Raw genomic sequence first — 20100 nt, forward strand, 5'->3', positions numbered from 1 at the left:
TATATGTTTATAAAAAAATAAAATTTAAAAAAAAAAAGTATCTTTCCTTCTATGTCTCAGTAACACTGTACACTTATGAATGAGGATGTTGTTCTAACCGGTACCTATATGGATAGATACATATGTATGTGTGTGTACAGATCACGTATTATACATAAAGATATAGCCACGTAGAGAGATACATTCCTTTAGTCTTTACAACACTTTACAAAGTATAAATCATTATCTCCAGTTTAAAAGTACGGCCAAGGGGCGCCTGAGTGGCTCGTGGGTTAAGCCTCTGCCTTTGGCTCAGGTCATGATCTCAGGGTCCTGGGATTGAGCCCCACATCCGGATCTCTGCTCAGCAGGGAGCCTGCTTCTCCCTCTCTCTCTGCCTGCCTCTCTGCCTACTTGTGATCTCTCTCTGTCAAATAAAAAATGAGATCTTGGGGCACCTGGGTGGCTCAGTGGGTTAAGCCTCTGCCTTCGGCTCAGGTCATAATCTCAGGGTCCTGGGATCAAGCCCTGCATTGGGCTCTCTGCTCAGCGGTGAGCCTGCTTCCCTCTCTCTCTGCCTGCCTCTCTGCCTACTTGTGATCTCTCTCTCTCTCTCTCTGTCAAATGAATAAAAATTAAAAAAAATAAAATAAAAAATGGAATCTTTAAAATAAATAAATAAATAAAAATAAAAGTACGGCCAAGAGGTGAAATGACTTGTCCAAACTAAAAAAGGTTGTGGCCAAGAACCAAACCCAAAGAGTCCTAGTCCAAAGTTTATGCTCTTAGCTACTCTTCTATACTTCTTGAGAGAAAGAAATGTGCTAAGGAGGACACCAACCACAGCAAAGTTGGGGACCTGAGTCCTTTCCAGTGTCTCCCTGAGCTGATCCACCTCTGCACGACACTCATCCAGCTGACCTTCTAATTTTTCTCTACGAAGCCGTTCGTACTCCAGCTGGTCCTGCAGCTCCTTGATAGTCCTGTCGGAAAAAAAAATTTGTTCTCAATCTCCAGTATCAGCTAACAATAATTTTTAGCCATAGTGAAAAGTATCCAGGCATTGCATATACAGCAAATAAAACAAAGAAATAATTTACTTGACAAGTATGAATGGGGAGTCTACTATGAGCCAGTACTGATCTAGACACCAGCGATAACACAATGAACAAAACAGGCCCAACGTGCCCTCTTGGAGCCTACTTGAGCAGTGGAGGAAGAAAGACCACAAACTAACAAATATATAGTATGGGGAAGGTGAAAAATGCTAAGGGAGAAAAAAATAAAGCAAGAAAAAGTGATTGATATCAGATGCTGTCGAGCAGAGGACTAACACTTTGTACACAGTGGCCAGGGAACGCCTTACTGAGAAGTGGTCTTCTGAACAGAGTCCTAAGGGAAATAAGAGAGGTAACCAAGCAGACATCCGGGGGAAGAGCATTCCAGACAGAGGGCAGAGCAAGGGTAAAGACTCTAAGGTGGAAGTATGCCTGGCAAACTGGAAGAAAAGCAGAAGCCAATGTGGCTGCGGTAGTTTAAAGGAAGAGCAATAGGTTGGGGCTTCTTTCAAAGGTATTCGAGATTTACTGTACCTAAGTTTTAACATGATTTTTCTGGACACTGTGTTGAAAACAGACTGCAGGGAATGGGGGAGTGGGAATTAGGGGGCAGGGACAGGAAGCTGGGAGACCTATCTCAGACAAATAAGTAAATCCAGACAAGAGATGATGTGACTTGAACCAGGGTATTCTTCTGCCTTATTGCTGGAGGGTGGGGGGAAGAGAATTCCCAAGGCAATCTAGGCAGGATGTCAGGTTCCCAGGAGGGCAATCTAAGAGCATTCGGCAGTAGCTCCGGTATGGAAGTGTGTGGAGCTGAGACTGAGAATAGGGAAGAAGAATGCCCACTGTGCAAGCCTAGAATTCAGCAAATAAGAAGGGAAAAATCATTCCCAGGACACAGTAATACAACCATGCTTTGTTGTATTTTGACTCTGATCTAACTAACAGATAACAACAAAATCAAGAGGACATCCCTCAAACCAATACTTACCCAGTTTTTCTTGACAATTAGACCTAAAAGCAGGAATTTGTACCTAAAGAATATGTCTTAAGATGTACTCAACACGAAGTGGAGAACCAATGCTAGAGAAGTATTAAAGCTCACTCAGAAGACACACTTCAGTCTCAGGTGAAGTGAAAGTACATTCTGGCTCAAAGGCAAAGCCATCTTGAAAAAAAAAAATCTGTTCAAAATCACATCAATAGTATAACCACTTCACGGTGAAATGCTATTGTTAGAATTAAAAGTTCCAAATCATAGTCATCTTAGATAACAGGTTTGGAGTCCAACAGACTTGGGTTCAAATTCTGGCTCCCCCCTCCCACCCTTCCAGTCCAACTGGATAGGAATGGTTAGAGGCAGTTGGTTGAAAAGCTCAAAATAGCCATGGTTTCAAAAAAAAAAAAAAAAAAAAGTCTTGGGGCTCCTGGGTGGCTCAGCCAGTTGAGCATCTGCCTCTTGATTTCAGCTCAGGTCATGAGCTCAGGGTTCTGGGACTGAGCCCCAGGTCGGGCCCCTGGCTTAGCAGTTAATCTGCTTGCGGTTCTCCCTCTTCCTCTCCCCCTACTCATGCTCACTCACTCTCTAAAATAAATATATTCTTTTAAAAAGTCTTAACTCTAGAGTTTCAGTTTTACAAGATGAAGAGAGTTCAGGAGATTGGTTGTACAAAACTGTAGAAGTACTTGACACTACTGAATTGTACACTTAAAAATGGTTAAGAGGATACATTTCATGTTATGTATATTTTACCACAGCTAAAAATAATCTTAACACCTTCTCTGTCTGGGGCCTTAAGAGAAAAACTGGATAGAACCTTACATTCTTGGTAAGGATGGAAAAACAAGTTGTTCATCAACAAACCTTCACACAGCATTTAGAAAGGTAATTAAAACAAACCATTTGAGTTTTTAAGGACATTACTTTTCAGACTCAAGCTGGTTTTTCTTCTGCTTTAGATCTTCTTCTGTTATCCCTCCCAGGTGTTTAAAGTTGCTTTCAGCAATTTCCAGCATGTGTCTCAATTCAACAATTTTCTTATAAGCTCTCACTGCAAGACAAATTGAATAACAGACCTAGATTAGACCGACAACAGCTCGTGTGCTCACAGGATGCTGGTCCTGAGTATATGCTTCTGCTAGAGCCGGTGCTGAGTGCTCTGGGCAGGGGGTGGAAGGAAGGTGGCATATACATAGAAGGGGAAATATCAGTAACAAAATATCAGAATAAACAAGCACTGAAAGACCTACATGGAGGACTCTTTTCCTGCTATTAGAGGATGTATCAAATTGATAGAGCTATTAATACTATAAACAGGAAGCTTTAAAGACGACCGCGGTTTCTTACGATTCATGGTGCATTACAAGACCACGCATAGTCTACTATATATAAGAAAATTAGAAAAACTGGAATATGGTTGATATATTTAAAATAAGCCAGACCTAACCCAGCCCCCAATTTTATGATTAATCACTTGTAATATCTATTTATGCGAGAGAACACTGAGAGAAAGAAGTATTGAGAGCTGCTTTTAGCTATTATCCAACTACCAAAACTAGGATTTTTCTATTCTTTGCGGCAGTAGCTCTTAACTTGGGATGATTTTCTCCCCCAAAGGACATGTGGCAACATCTGGAGACATTTTTGCTTGTCACACTTGGGGGATGGAGAGAAATAGACTAGTGGCATCTAGAGGCTTGGAATGCTACTAAAATCTTAAAACACAAAGGAGACTCCCCCTCAACAAATAAGCATTTGGCCCAAAATATCAATAGTGCAGAAGTTGAGAAACCCTCCTTTATGGGACCAGGTTAGCAAGTCACAGCCTCTTCTCCCTAACACTTAACACTGTGATTTATCTCTCAGTAGGCTATAGAGCTGCAGGTTCCAAACTGCATATATCAGAATCAACTGGGGTACTCTTTAAAAATGTACATTTGTGTCCTGTACCAGACCTACACGTTCAGGCATTACTGGTACTTAGTAAAAGTCCCTTAGACAATTTTGATGTGCAGACAGGTTTGGAAACCACTGTAACCACTAACAACCAAGTAGAGACAATTAAAAAAAAAAAAGTTACAGAAGAAGAGATCAAAAGAACTGTGGCTATTTAGCTTATATAATAATTCTTTTTTTTTTAAAGATTTTATTTATTTATTTGACAGAGAGAAATCACAAGTAAGCAGAGAGGCAGGCAGAGAGAGAGGAGGAAGCAGGCTCCCTGCTGAGCAGAAAGCCCGACGTGGGGCTCGAACCCAGGATCTGGGATCATGACCTGAGCCGAAGGCAGCGGCTTAACCCACTGAGCCACCCAGGTGCCCCTAGCTTATATAATAATTCTTTAAAAAATAATTTTAATTCTCGGGGTGCCTGGGTGGCTCAGTGGGTTGAAGCCTCTGCCTTCGGCTCAGGTCATGATCTCAGGGTCCTGGGATCGAGCCCCATTGGGCTCTCTGCTCAGCGGGGAGCCTGCTTCCTCCTCTCTTTCTACCTGCCTCTCTACTTGTGATCTCTGTCAAATAAATCTTTAAAAAGTAATAATATTAATTCTCTAATATTTGAAGGCTATGTTGTGAAGGAGCTATTCTACAGAGTCATAAGAGGTAAAAGGTAGGATTAAATGAGATTAGCTCCAGGAAGAGATATTTTAACTCAACAAAGGAGAAACTTTTCAGCAGAAACAGTAAGAGCTATCATGTATTTGTGGACACTATACTAATTTCCTTATACATTTTAATCCTCACAAACACTGTTAGATGAAAATGGGACCCCTGAGAAATAATGAGTATCTTGTCACTGAAGGTGACTAAGTGGATGATGGATGACATGTGACAGGAATGTTGAGTCAAGAGTCAAACTTCAAATGGAAATAGGGCTCTATATACCATAGCCTTAAATATAATTTACTAAAGAATGCTTTGAATTAAGGCACAGTTCCAGGAATTCTGGGATGACAAGAAATCCAGTCTCCTGTAGGTGCTCTGACAAAACCTAGTATCCCAAGAGGAGGCCATCTTGTCCTTTGGGTTTTGCTCTGGAATAAAATTAAATTGGGACAAGAAGACAGCACATGATTTCATACCTTCACCAGATGGTGAACACCCTGGGCAGCTATCAGTGAGCGTCACTGTACAGCAAGGGGCTAAGAATAGAATTTTATCAAACACACCACAATAGGATACTGTTCTAGTCACATCTTTGCTCTTTTCTAAAACATCTTTTCAAAATTTTGTGATTCACTGACAATGATCCCCTTAAAACATCTCTTACTCAAATAATTTCAAAAGTAAACTGAAAGTCTACAAATCAACCACTCATTTTCTGAGGTCCTAAGTCCTTGCTAATTCTCAATAGAATCACCAAAAAGTAACTTAAGCACAAATAAAATAAAAAGTAGATAAATCGAACTTCATCAAAATTTTAAAATTTTGCAAGATTCTAGTCCAAGATAGCGATGAAAGACCCTAAACTCACCTCCTCCTCAGACACACTAGATTTACACCTATTTATAGAGCAGTTGCTCCTGAGTCAGAACCAAGGGCTGACTGAACAGCTTCTGCACAAAGATGGAGAGACCACATAGAGAACAGCAAGAGAGACAGAGACACTGTGAAGGGAATCCTCATTCCTGATGCTGTGAACTACAGAGGGAAGGGACTACCTACTGAGGAACAATGAGCAGATTCATCTGCCCAGAGGCATAGAAAAAAAAGGCAAAGTTTAAAGGGGCAAGTAGAATTAGAATCCAAACAGTCGCATCAAACAGTGGAGCAGCTGTTGGAACTCTCTCTGAATCAAAACGGTTGGCAAGCTGCAGGGCTCACATTCCCACTCCACCTTGAGAGCACAGATGGAAGCAGGGTCTGATGGCCATAGCCAGCCTGTCCCCTCAGTAAGCCTGGGCCCCTAGCTCACACCAACCCCACCAAGGCGGGCTCCTTGTGGTGGTGGCCACCAGGACACTCTGGTCCATACTCACTATAGCTCCAGCCACCTCGCCAATGTGACACAGACTCAAAGTGCTCTAGAACATCAAGACCCATACCACGCTGGCTCAGGATGACTTGCTTGAGAATCCCCAGCACAGTGCAAGGAACCCCTTGGCCTGCATCCACCTCAGCTTCAGCTGCTCAACCGAGGAACCCCCTGGACAGAGTACCTTGGGGCATCCTGATTTGCACCCACTTCAGTCTCAGCTCTCCTGACAGGACACACTCTGTACAGAGAACAGTGGGACACCCCGCCTTGCACCCACTTGAGCTCTACCTGTCCTGCCAAGGTGCCCTCAATGCAAAGAGCCCTGAGCCACACTCAGCTGAGCTTCAGCTGTCCAGCCAGCGTGCCCTCTGCAACCAGAGCCCCAGGAATACCCTGCCCTGCACCAACCCCTACTCTGCCCATGCCACCACGGCAGCCCCAGCAGAGTGCTCTAGGACCTCCAGCCAGCCAGCCAAAGTCACCAGCCACACACACACAACACAAGGGACATCCCTACATAAGGCCATTCCTTCAAGTTTAAGAGAAGTAGCTGTTCTGCCTAATTCATAGAAACAAACATAGAAAGCCAAGCAAAATGAGACGGAAGAGAATGGGTCAAATTAAAGAACAAGATAAAACTGTAGAAAAAACCTAAATGAAATGAGGATAAATAATCCACCTGATAAATTGTTCAGAATATTGACATAAAGATGCCCATCAGACTGAAGAGTGGATGAACCTGGTGACACCTTCAACAAAGAGAAAATATAAAGAAGAACCAATCAGAGTTGAAGAATATAATAAATGAGATTAAAAAAAATACACTAAAGAGAATCAACGTTAGATCAAAGAACACAGATCAATAATCTGGGAGACAGGGTAAAGGAGAGCACCCAAGGTGAAGAGCAAAAAGGAAAAAGGACTTTTAAAAATGAGGATAGGTTAAGGGATCTCTTGGACAACATCAAGTGAACAAATATTTGCATTATAGGGATCCTGGAAAAAAAGAGCTAAAAAGACAGAAAACTTACTGAAGAAGTAATAACTAAAAATATCTATAACCTGGGGATTGAAAGAAACATCCAGGTTAGGGAGCTCAGAGTTCTTAAAAACATGAACCCAAAGATGTCCACACCATGACACACAATAATTAAAATATCAAAGATTATAGAGAGGAAGCTGGGAAGATGGTGAAATAAGAGGGCCCTAAGTTCACCTCGTCCCATGGATACAATTAGGTAACACTAACATCAGCATAAATAACCCAGAAAAAGAACCAGAGAATAGCAGAACAAACTCCACAACTAAAGGTAAAGAATAGGACACATCCAAGAGGGCAGGAAGGGAGGAGACACAGTGGAGAGCAAAATGGACCAAAACCATCCACAGTCAGGAGGGAGACACCTGCCCTGAGAATGGCTAGAAGGTTTATTACACTGGGGAGTCTACACAAGGAAGACGAAACCTCACAACATTTGGCACTGAAAGCCAGAGGGGCTGAATTTTGTGAATTCTAAAAACCAGAGCAACTTAAAGCACAGAATTTTTAAAATCTGCAGGCTCATTTCTGGAAGAGCCTGGAGAGTGATAAGAAGCTGAGTCCTCCCCCTTAGAGAAACAGCAGGACAAACAGCCTGCAGATGTATCACTCGGAAGCAGCAGCCTGAAAAACCCCAGGGGCACATGCGAGGAACAGTTATTTATTCCCATCAGAGACAGTCCTAGAGGGGTAGGGAAGGGACTCTCTTACAGGAAGAGCTCTCCAGAAACAAAGGAGCTGGAAGGCATATTCTCCCTCCCTTGCGCCCCAGCATAAAAACAAAGCCACCCTCTAGAGCCTGCAGAAGCCAGCACAGGGCCAATATTCAGTACCTAACTTGCCTACATCAAGCCCCACCTTCCTATGCATCAGTGGATCTGCCCTTCTCAGTTACTTTTTGCCTCAGTCCCCTCTCCCAGAAGACCTGCAAAAATCTTGCCAACACCATGTCATCCAACCGATGAGTGTTATGGGGCCTTGATCCTCCCAGCAGCAGCAGGTCTCATTCTGCAAGCAGACCTGAGCTCACCTTGTTAAAATTGTACACTTCACCCTGGCTAGAGACCAAATGATGTCCACAGCAAGCAAAGTGAGCCTCGGCAGATGAATGAACTGAAGGAAAAAGCAGCCAGGACACAACAGCAGGGTGCAGGCAATACACCAAGGAGAAACCCTGAGGCCAGGTTCTGGGCAACAGGGGATGCTGCACTGCAAGGCACTATAGGACCTATCCTTCTTAAAGCCATTATTTGCAAGAGCGGGAAAAATAGCTGGCTTTCCCAGTACACAAAAACAGACACAGAGAGGTAGACAAAATGAGAAAACAGAGGAATATATCCCAAATGAAAAAAAAACAGGACAAATCCGCAGCAAGATACCTAAACAAAACAGATATAAGAAATATGTCTGATAGAGAATTTAAAGTCATGATCATAAAGATTCTCACTGGACTTGAGGATGGTGGAGAACATGGGTGAAACCCTTAACAATAACCTAGGTGAGGGCCTCCTGAGTGGCTCAGTCACTTAAGTGTCCAACTCCTGGTTTCGGCTCAGGTCATTATCTCAGGGTCGTGAGACTGAGCCCCAAGTCAGGCTCTGTGCTGAGTTAAGTCGGCTTGAGATTCTCTCTCTCTCTGTCCCTCTGCCCCTCCCCGCTTGTGTGCACTCTCTCTCTTAAATAAATAAATTAACAAATAAATAAAATCTTTTAAAAAAGTAATTACTTCGAATGTAAATCGATTAAATGCTCCTATCAAAACACATTGGGTGACAGAATAGGTAAAACACAAGATCCACCTATACCCTGCCCACAAGTGACTCACTTAAGACCTACAGACTGAAAGCAGGACAGAAAAAGATATTCTAAGCAAATGAAAGCAAAAAAAAAAAAAGGAAGGAAGGAAAGGGAAAGAAAAGAAAAGAAAAGAGATGAGAAGAGAAAACAAAACAAAACTGAGATAGCAATACTTATTTCAGGTAAAATAGACTTTAAAACAAAACAAAAACTAAAAATTCACTTCAGACCTGAAGACACAAAAAGACTGAAAGTGCAAGGACAGAAAAAGATATTCTATGCAAATAGAAGCAGAAAGAAGATGGAAAGAGAAAGGAAAAGGAAGAAAGCAAGCCAGGGTAGCAATATTTCTTTCAGATAAAACAGACTTGAAAACAAAAACTATAAATGCACTTCAGACCTAAAGACACATACAGACTAAAAGTGAAAGGAAGGGAAAAGATATCCCATAAAGTGGAATTGGGAAAGAAAAAAAAAAAAAGCTGAGGTAGAAATATTTGTATTAGACAAAATAGACTTTAAAACAAAGAGTATAACAAGAGACCAACAAGGGCATTACATAATGACTAACAGGTCAATACAATAAAAGGATACAACAACTATAAATATCTGTGCTCCAAACAGTGGAACAGCTAAATACATAAAGCAAATATTAACAGATATAAAGGAGAAATGTAATACAGTAAGATCAATGATGGATCATCCAGGATGAAAATCAGTAAGGAAACAGTGTCTTTCAATGACACATTAGACCAAATGAACTTGACAGGTATATACAGAACATTCTTTCCAAAAACAACAGGATACACATTATTTTCAAGCAGACATGGAACATTCTGCAGAACAAATCAAGTTAGGCCATGAAACAAGTCTCAATACGTTAAATAAGACTGAAATTACCTCATCTTTTGAAATTACAACATTATGAAACTGGAAATAAATCCCAAGAAAAAAAAGTGGAAAAAAGCACAAACACATGATGGCTTTAAACAACATTCTACAAATACAGAGTCATCTGAGGGATGGTAAAGGTTGGGAGACAGGCCCAAGGAAAAAGGAAGTAGGGAAAGGAGGAACAGGAAAGCAAGGCAATGGTTGGGGGACAAAGAAAGAGAAGAAGGAGGGCTCTAGGGCAAAGAGGCAGCAGAGGGGCTGGGTCAACAAAGAAATCAAGGAGGAAATTTTTTACGAAATGGAGGCAAATGAAAATGAAAACACAACAGTCCTAAATCTTTGGGATGTAACAAAAGCTATTCGAAGAGGGAGAGTTAGAATAGAACAAGCCTACCTCAAGAAATAAGAAAAATGTTATATAAATAATCCAACCATATACCTAAAGGAACTAGAAAAAGAACCAAAAAACAAAAACAAGAACCAAAAAAAAAAACTTTAGCCAATTCACACACACATACACACACACACACACAAAAGAAAGAAAGAGAGAGAGACAAAGAGAGGACACAAGTAAAATCCAAAATGAAAGAGAAGTTGACAACCAACACCACAGAAATACAAAGGATTTTAACAGAATACTACAAAAAATTACATGCCAACAAAGTGCCTACAAGAAATTCATAGAAACACATAAACTTCCAAAACTGAATCAGGAAGAAGTAGAAAATCTGAACAGACTGTTACCAGTAATGACACTGAATCAGTATTCAAAAAATTCCCAACAGGGGTGCCTGGGTGGCTCAGTGGGTTAAGCCACTGCTTTCAGCTCAGGTCATGATCTCAGGGTCCTGGGATTGAGCCCTGCATTGAGCCCCACATCCAGCTCTCCACTCATGAGGGAGCCTGTTTCCCCCGCCCCCCTGCCTGCCTACTTGTGATCTCTCTCTGTCAAATAAATAAATAAAATTAAAAAAAAAAAAAAAACGCCCAACAAATAGAAATTCAGAACCAGATGTATTCACAGGTGAATTCAAATATTTAAACATTTTAAATTTAAATTTAAAAACATTTAAACAAGAGTTAATACCTATTCTCCTCTAACTATTCCCAAAAATAGATGAAAGGAAAACTTCTACATTCAACAAAACTAGCATTACTCTAATACCAAAACCAGAGACACTACAAAACAAAAACAACAACCAGAAAAAACAAAAACCAAAAAAACCACAGGCCCATATCTCTGATAAACATAGATGTAAAAATTCTCAAAGGAATATTAGCAAGCCACACTGAACAATACATTAAAAGGATCATTCAGCATAATCAAGTGGGATCTATTCCGGGATGCAAAGGTGGTTCAGAATTTGCAAATCAATCAACGTGATACATACACCTCCTCAACAAAACAAAGGATAAAAACAAGGCTCAACAAATGCAGAAAAAGCATTTGACAAAATTCAACATCTGTTCAGGATTAAAAAAAAAACTCCCAATAAAATGGATTTAGATGGAACATACCTGAATATAATAAAAGCCATATTTGACAAACCTGCAGCTCAGAAAATACTCAATGATGAAAAACTGAGAGCTTTCCCTCTAAGATTAGGAACAAGATGAGGATGTCCACTCTCAACACTTTAATTCAACATAGTACTGGAAGTCCTCGCCACAGCAATCAGACAATAACAAAAACTTTTAAAACATCCACATTGGTAAGGAATAAGTTAAATCATCACTATACAGATGACATGATACTACACATAGAAAACCCTAAAGACTCCACCACAAGTAGTAAATGACATTAGTAAAGTTGTACAATATACCCAGAAATCAGCTGCATTTCTATATACTAAGGTAGCAGAAAGAGAAATTAAGAAAGCAATTCCATTTACAATTGCACCAAAAAGAATAAAATACCTAGGAATAAACTTAAACAAGGAAATGAAAGACTGATACTCTGAAAATTATAGAAGGTTAATGAAAGAAATTGAGACAACACAAATAAATATTAAGACATACCTTGCTCATGGACTGGAAGAACTAATATGGTTATAATGCCCATACTACCCAAAGCAATCCAAGATTCAATGCAATCCCTATCAAAACACTATTGGGGTGCCTGGGTGGCTCAATCGTTAAGCATCTGCTTTTGGCTCAGGTCATGATCCCAGGGTCCTTGGATCAAGCTCCGCATCGGGCTGCCTGCTCAGCAGGAAGCCTGCTTCTCCCTCTCCCACTTACCCCGCTTGTGTTCTCTCACTGTCTCGTCCATCAAATATTTAAGTAAAATCTTTAAAAAAAATAAATCCTCTTAAAAACAAGCTGTTATTATTTTTCACAGAGCTAGAACAAATAATCCTAAAACTTGTATGTTAAGTAAATAAGATCCTGAGTAGAATCTTTGTTCTTAAGAAAGAACAAAGCTAGAGGCATCAGAATTCCAGATTTCAAGATATACCACTAAGCTGTAGAAATCAAATCTGGCACAAAAATAGACAATAGAACAAAACAGAAAGCCCAGAAATAAACCATGTTTTTATGGTCATTAATTAATGTACAGGAAAGGAGTAAGAATATACAATAAGGAAAAAGACATTCTCTTCAACAAATGGTTCTGGGAAAACTGGACAGCTACATACCAAAGAATGAAACTGGACCATTTTCTTACACCATACACAAAAATAAATTCAAAGTATATTAAGTACCCAAATAAAACCATAAAACTCTTAGAAAGAAACATAGCACAGTAATTTCTTTGACATTGGCCTTAACAACATATTTATGGACAGGTCTCCTAAGGCAAGGGAAACAAAAGCAAAAATAAACTATTATAACTACATCAAAATAAAAACCTCTGCACAGTGAAGTAAACCATCAACAAAACAAAACAACCTAGTGAACAGAAAATACCTGCAATGATAGCATCTGATAAGGAGTTAGTATCTAAAATATAAAAAGAACTTATAAAATTCTGATTGAAAATCAAATTTCTGATTGAAAATGGGCAGAGGATCTGAATAGACGTTCTTGAAAGAAGACAAATAGTTGGACAACAGATAAAGGAAAAGATGCTCAACTTCAATAATCATCAGGGAAATGCAAATCAAAACCACAATGAGATATTACCTCATATGAGTCAAAATGGCTAGTATCTAAGAGATAAGATTAACAAGTGCTGACAAGGATGTGGGGAAAAGGGAATTCTTATGCACTGTTGGTGCAAATATAAACTGGTACCACTACTGTAGGGAACAGTACAGAGGTTTCCCAAAACATTAAAAACAGAAATATAGTAACTAAAAGTAGAATCCAGTAAATCTACTACCGGGCATTTACTCAAAAAAAAGAAAGAAAGAAAGTAAAGAAAACGCTATCGAAAAGATATCTGCACCCCTATGTTTACTGCAGCCTTATTTACAATAGCCAAGATATGGAAGCAACCCAAGTGTCCACTGACGAATGAATAGAGAAGGTATACAGATACAATGTGATATTACTCAACCATAAAAAGGAATAAGGTCTTGCCATTTGTGACAATGTAGATGGACCTAGAGGGTATTATGCTAAATGAAATAAGTCAGAAAAAGGCAAATGCCATGTGATTTCTCTTATTTTTGACTTCTAAAAACCAAAACAAATGGACACACAAACAAAAACAATTTCTTAAATACAGAGAACAAACTGATGGTTCCCAGGTGGGTGGATGGGTGAAATAAATAAGAGGGATTAAGAGGCACAAATATCCAGCTATAAAATAAGTAAGTCACAGAGATGAAAAGTACAGCATAGAGAATATAAACAATAATGTTGTAAGAATATTTGATGGAGGCAGGTGGTGACTATGTTTGTCATGGTAAGTAAGCACTGAGTAAGGCATAGAATTGTTGAGTCAATATGTTGTACCCCCGAAACTAATAAAACTGTATGTTAATTATACTTCAGTTACAAAAAGTAAAAACAGAATCTATAATGAAATAACACTTAACACTCACTAGAAGAGCTTCAATCAATTGGACAAACGATAACAAATATTGGCAAGGATGTGGAAAAACTGAAACCCCCATGCATCATTGGTGGGAATGTGAAGTGATGCAACCACTTTGGAAAACAGTTTGGAAGTTCCTCAGAATGTTAAACCTAGAGTTACCAAATGACTCAGCAGTTCCAACTAACACCAAGGTATATACCCAAGAGAAATGAAAATACATGTTTACAAAAAAAGATGCATATGAATGTTCACATTATTTTTAATAGTCAAAATGTGAAAACAACTCAAATGTCTATCAACTGATGAACAGATGATAAAATTGGTATATTCATACAAGCATACTATTTGGCAATAAAAAGGAATGATCCACATTACAAGGTATATAAACCTTGAAAACATTGTTTTAAGTGAAAGTCTGTTACAAAACATCACATATGGTACCATTCCATTCATAGGAAATGCCCAGAATTGGTAAATCTATACAAAAAGAAAATGGATTAGTAGTTGCCTAGTGATGGGGTTTGGGAGGAAGTTAAAAGAAAGTAGGGGTAATGGGGAATGGTTACTAATGAACGTGGGGTTTCTTCTAGGGGTGATGGAAATGTTTAAAAATGTATTATACTGATGGTTGCACAAATCTGTGACTATACTAAGAAACATTAAACTGTGTTAATTTTTATGGGTAAACTGAATGGTATGTGAATCATATCTTAATAAAGCTACTTGAGGATGCCTGGGTGGCTCAGTCAGTTAAGCATCCAACTCTTGATTTTGGTTCAGGCCACAGTCTCAGGGTTGTGAGATCAAGCCCTACATCAGGCCCTGCACTGGGCTGGGAGCCTCCTTAAGATTCTCTCTCTCCCTCTCCTTCTGCCCCAACATGCCATTCTAAAAATGAGTAAACAAAGCTCTTTAAAATAAAGCTATCTGGAAATACTGAAGGGATCATTAACTCTGAGCCTCACTATAGGGTGAGCTCAGTGGACTGTTTACTAGGAGCCCCTGACATCAACATCTTCAGGTGTTCCCTTGGTTGCATTAGCCAGGGAAGAGGCTTTCACCAAACCCTGGAGACTAGCGATCTGCCTGACAACGTTCTGGGAGCTCTCACAAATTTTATTTCTTTGTTCATCTGTTGTGCTTTTTTTTTTTTTATATTCCATATACAAATAAAATCATATGGTATTTGTCTTTCTCTGTCTGGCTTATTTCACTTGGCATAATACCCTCCAAGTATATGATGTTGTCCCAGACAAACTGCAAACAAACAACAAAGAAACAGACTCCTAAATATGGAGAACTAAATATGGAAAACTTCAGGTTTGGACTCTTGATCTCAGGGTCATGAGTGTAGAGATTACTTAAATAAATAAACATCAGACTCTTTATCAAATATGAATATTATACTAAATGAGATTTTCTTGAAACAGAAAACAAAGATATTACTTATTTCACAGGCTTACTGTGAATGATGTATGTAGAAGGATTCTGAGTGTAAAACACTAGGGAAATGTAAATAATGACCATTAGGATTTTGGAAAATATAAGTTCTGACACAAGAGTTCTATGCCTTACTACCAGTAGAAATGTTAGAGGAATTAAAATTTGCTCTAATTACTAGACATCAAATGAGATCCAGTATGTTCAATAATGTAACATAAAATAAGCCACAGTCCTGCTCATTCTTGAATATTCATTTGCATCAAGGGGACAATAACATGTCCCCTTAAAAGACAGAAACACACCCACTTGTACTCACTAATTTGGAGTACTTCAATGTTTAATCCTTTGTTATGGACTCAATGTTTATGTCTCCTCTAAGTTCATATCCTGAAGTCCTAATTTTTAATGGGATAGTATTTGGAGATGGGGCCTTTGGAAGGTAATTAGTTAGATGAGGTCATGAAGGTGGGGCCCTGGTCCAATGGGATTAGTATCCCTATAAGAAGACACAGCAAAGTTTGCTTAGTCTCTCCCATGCAAGGACACAGAAAGAAGGTGGCTATCTCCAAGCCAGAAAGAGAGACCTCACCAGAAACAGACTCTTCCAGACTCTGACCTGGGACCTCCAGTCTCCAAAACTGTAAGAAAATAAACGTCTACAGTTTAAGCCACTCAATCAATGGTATATTGTTATGGCAATCCAAGTACAACAGGACATCATTTAATGATGTACGACTGTCCTTCATTGCTAATTATGAAAATTAAAACTTTGGTATATATGTCTCCATGGTGCAATTCATAGGAAAGAAAAAATAAAAAGTATTTTTTACTTAGTTATAAATTTTTATTTCATAATGAAACTACAAGACTATTTTAGGAAATCCCACCAACAAATATGTTACTAATTGTGGGAATCAAAGAGCGTATATCAAGACTTCAGAGCTTGAAAAAGTAGAAAAAGAACCAGGTCAGTTTAAGAACTTAGCAAATACGGAAGCACTGGCTGGCTCAGTCCGTAAAGTATGTGCCTCTTGATCTTGGAGGTTGTGGGTTTGAGCCTCACAGTGGCTGTAGAGATTACTTAAAAAAAATAAAATCTTAAAGAAAAAAAGAACTATGTAAATATGGAAAAATTATCTTTCTGTTCACCAATGTAAACCTAACACCTAGATCAGTGCCTAATGTGTAACAGGTATTCAACAAACCTATGCTGAATAACGGGAGAGAGAAAAAGAATTAATACAGCGCGATTTCAGTCACTTATTTTAATACTATATTGAGCAGGTTCAGAATGTTTTCTGAATTCCAGAAAGCAGGACTTTTTCTGATGCACTGCACTAGTCCCTTAGTCTAGACCTGTGCTCACAGTATATATTGGAATATAAGCTGGGTAAATGGAATTCTTCTTTGTTTTTTTGTGGGGTTTTTTTTTTTTGCCTATCTAAATTCTGGACATCCTTCGGGGTACCTGGGTAGCTCAGTCCATTAAGTGTCTGCCTTGGGTCATAATCTCGGTGCCCAAGAATTGAGCCTTTCACTGGGCTCCCTATTCAGTGGGGAGTCTGCTTCCTCTCCCTCTGCCCCTCCCCTCTGCTTATACTCTATCACATTCATGTGCTCTCTAATAAATTAAACAATTAATTAATTAATTCTGGCCACCCTTCAAGGACAAGTCCAAATTCCACTTGTGAAAAGCCTCCCCTGCTACTCTACCCTGTTGTGAACAGTGTTTTTAACCCACCACCTAGTAGCCCAGGCCAAGAATCTAAGAGTCAACTTGGATTATTCTCATTCTGTAACACCTCAGATCCAAATCTTTGAGCAAATCCTATCAGTCCTATCAGTTCTTTTTTTTTAAGGGGTGTTTTTTGTTTTTTGAGAAACAGACATTGTGTAAGTGCAGGTGCCTGGGGCAGGGAGGGCAGAGGGCGAGGGAGAGACAGAATCCCAAGCACACTCACTGCTAAGCACAAAGCCAAGGTGGGGCTTGATCCCACAACCCCAAGATTATACGTACATCACTGTCTGGCACACAGTAGACATTCAATAGATATTTGCTATTATTATCTGTAAAGTCATTTGCCAACTTACCACGGAAATCCTTGAGATGTTTATTTCCCTGTTTCTTATGATCCACTTAAGTAATTTTTCCTCCTACATAACTTTTTCCTCCTTGAGGGACAGAGATCATGTCTTACATTCTGTGTTCAAAAACCCCTAGTACAAGTATTTGTACTAGTCTGTTTCCCCCAAAAAATATCAGTGTATTTTACTTTGCAGATGGTAAGTGTCTTTAGAATAATTTCCAGATTTGTGGTAAAAACTGGCTATTGTATTTCTTAAACAATAAATCACAACAGAGTTACCACACTTACTTCTGGCATCTGTCTTATCCAACTCACTGAGACATAAATCATCCTTGGCATCAGTGCTTCCCTCAACACCATGTCTTAAAAAAAACTTTATATCATTTTCATCAATTTCATTCTCATCATCTATGTCATATTTCTGTAGTCCCTCTAGCAGCTTTACAGCTGCTAAATGGGCAAACCTGTAGAAAAGAATCAGTAATTAACAAGATTCACAATCCTCTTCAAATTGAAACTGCAGTTTCCACTTAATTTAGCGAATTACATGCTGTACATTATGCTACCAATGCCCCAAGTAAAGGAGCAAAACTGCACCTAAAAGTCAGTGACAATTCAACATACATCCAGCTCAAAGAGTTACTGGACACTGAGGACAAACAGTCATGTTAAAGGCTGTTCCATAATTTTTATTGGTAAAAATCCAACTGGGAGAGGAGACTCAATATCAAAAGAACATGTGGGGTGCCCCCAGAGCTGCTCAACTGAATAGAAAGCCCAGAACCACCCTACTTGTTACCTATATTTACCACCTTTTTTGATGGCCAAATTGAGATTTCAATAATAGTTCTGGTTCCAGTTTTAGGGCTAAATATAGCTCTAGGCCCCTTAATTTTCATCCTTCCTCAACCCCAAAACATGGCATGGCCTTGAAATTTAATGAAAAAATCGTGACTTTTCCATCTACATTTTCTATTTTCTTTGATCTTTCCCATAGCTCAATGAAGCTTCCAGTAATATAGCCTTGCTTTTGGAGCTGATGTTGTGATTGCATATAATCTGCATGGTTTTCTCAGAGTCTTGCTAACTGAAATGTTTAATGATTTCTCTTATGACATGGAGAACCACTCAAACACAAAATCTCAAATCCCACTTTTTTCACATACCTATAGAACCACATGCACACAAATATCCTTACCTTTCACCAGGTACTACACATAATTAGAGATATGGTAACAAACATCTTAAGAAGTTGTAAGGTTAATAGAATTCATTATCTTTACTACTAAGTTAAAATTAATAGCTATTATTTACTGAGTACCTACTTTATGCCAGATTCATAGTGTTTCTATAACACTATACACACATCTAGCATTTTGGTGTATGAATTACAAAAATTCTAAAAGATATATAGGGAAATCTCATTGTCTAAATTTTAATTTGCATTTTCCTAACAAAAATGATTTTGAGCATTTTTTTCATATACATATTTGCCATCTGTATGTTCTCCATTGGTGAATGAACAATATCAAATGCTGGCAAGATAAGAAACAAAAGAAACTCTCATCCATTGCTGGTGAGAATGCAGATTGGCATGGTTACTTTCAAAGGCACGATGGCAATTTCTTATAAAACGAACATACTCTTATCATATGACCCAGCAATCCTACTCCTAATTATTTACCCAGGTGAAGTGAAAACTGATGTTCACACAAAAAAATATTGTACATGAATGTTTAGAGCAGCTTTATGCATAATTACCAAAAATGGATAGAGCAGCTTTATGCATAATTACCAAAAAAATTGATATAATCAAGATTTCCTTTGACAGGTTACCACATTATCAAACTATGGAATACTATGGAATTCTATAGCCAAGGGAATACTGCTCAGCTATAAGAAAGAAATGAGCTACAAATACACATGGAAGAACCTCATATATAATTAACCTGAGCAAAAGAAGGCAGATATATAAGCGTATGTACCATATGATTCCATTTATATAAAATTCTAGGAAATACAAACTAATCTCTAGTGACAGACAGCAGATCAGCATTTGCTTGGGGAAGGGAAAGTGGGGAGCAGTGGGAAGGAGACAGATTACAAAGGGGGCACAAGGAGACTTTTGAGGATGATGGATATGTTCCCTATCTTGATGGCAGTAATGGTTTCATGGGTAAGGACATACTTCAGAATTCATCAGTTTGTACTGTACAAAGATGTGTACTTTGTCATATACCAATTAAACCTTAATAAAACTGTTTTCCGAAGTAAAACTAAAGTGGACCTAAGTAGATAATGATCCTAGGTATGTGGTACCACAAAATCATGCTCCAAGGCTTCAAAGAAATCCCTCAAAATTTTAAGGACAATGAACTCTTAAAAATTGCACAGCAATCAATGCATGATTAACATTGAATGATTAGCATCCTGTTGGGCCTCATTTGCAAATCTTAGCCCACATTCCTACTTTAGATTCAAGTAGTTCTGGACCAAAAGCAATTCCTCAAACACATAAGGTACTATCTTACAACACTTCCTCCTTTAAGCATCAGCATAAATGTTGCTTCCTCCAAAAATAAAAATTTTCCCTGACTTCTATATAAATTGTTCCCCTTCTGTTCCTTCCTAACTTCCCCAAAACTTTCAAAACTTCCAAACTTCCCCAAAACTTTCAAAAAGAAGACCTGTGCACTTTTTCTCCTATGTTCTTATTGTATCTTATATATAACATGTAATATGTTACAATGATTATAATTAATAATAATTATGCTTATGTACTGAGTCTCTTTACAAGATTTTAGACTTGAGGACAAGGACTGTGTTTTTTCATC

The 20100-nt window shown here is 38.8% G+C and overlaps 1 protein-coding gene across 1 annotated transcript in view; it reads right to left on the reverse strand.

The window, feature by feature from the left end:
• Window positions 1–20100, reverse strand: part of LOC111154445 (ankyrin repeat domain 42) — a 67355-nt gene that overhangs the window by 8275 nt on the left and 38980 nt on the right. Inside the window, exons 9-11 of the mRNA XM_022514049.1 lie at window positions 17555–17730; window positions 2965–3091; window positions 821–962 (exon numbers count right to left, since the gene is read on the reverse strand). Of these exons, the coding sequence (XP_022369757.1) occupies window positions 821–962; window positions 2965–3091; window positions 17555–17730 (445 nt within the window). The remainder of the gene's footprint in view (window positions 1–820; window positions 963–2964; window positions 3092–17554; window positions 17731–20100) is intronic.

The sequence above is a fragment of the Enhydra lutris genome, unplaced genomic scaffold (assembly GCF_002288905.1).
Source record: "Enhydra lutris kenyoni isolate GAN:26980312 unplaced genomic scaffold, ASM228890v2 scaffoldscaffold37, whole genome shotgun sequence".
NCBI classification, from domain to species: Eukaryota; Metazoa; Chordata; class Mammalia; order Carnivora; family Mustelidae; genus Enhydra; species Enhydra lutris.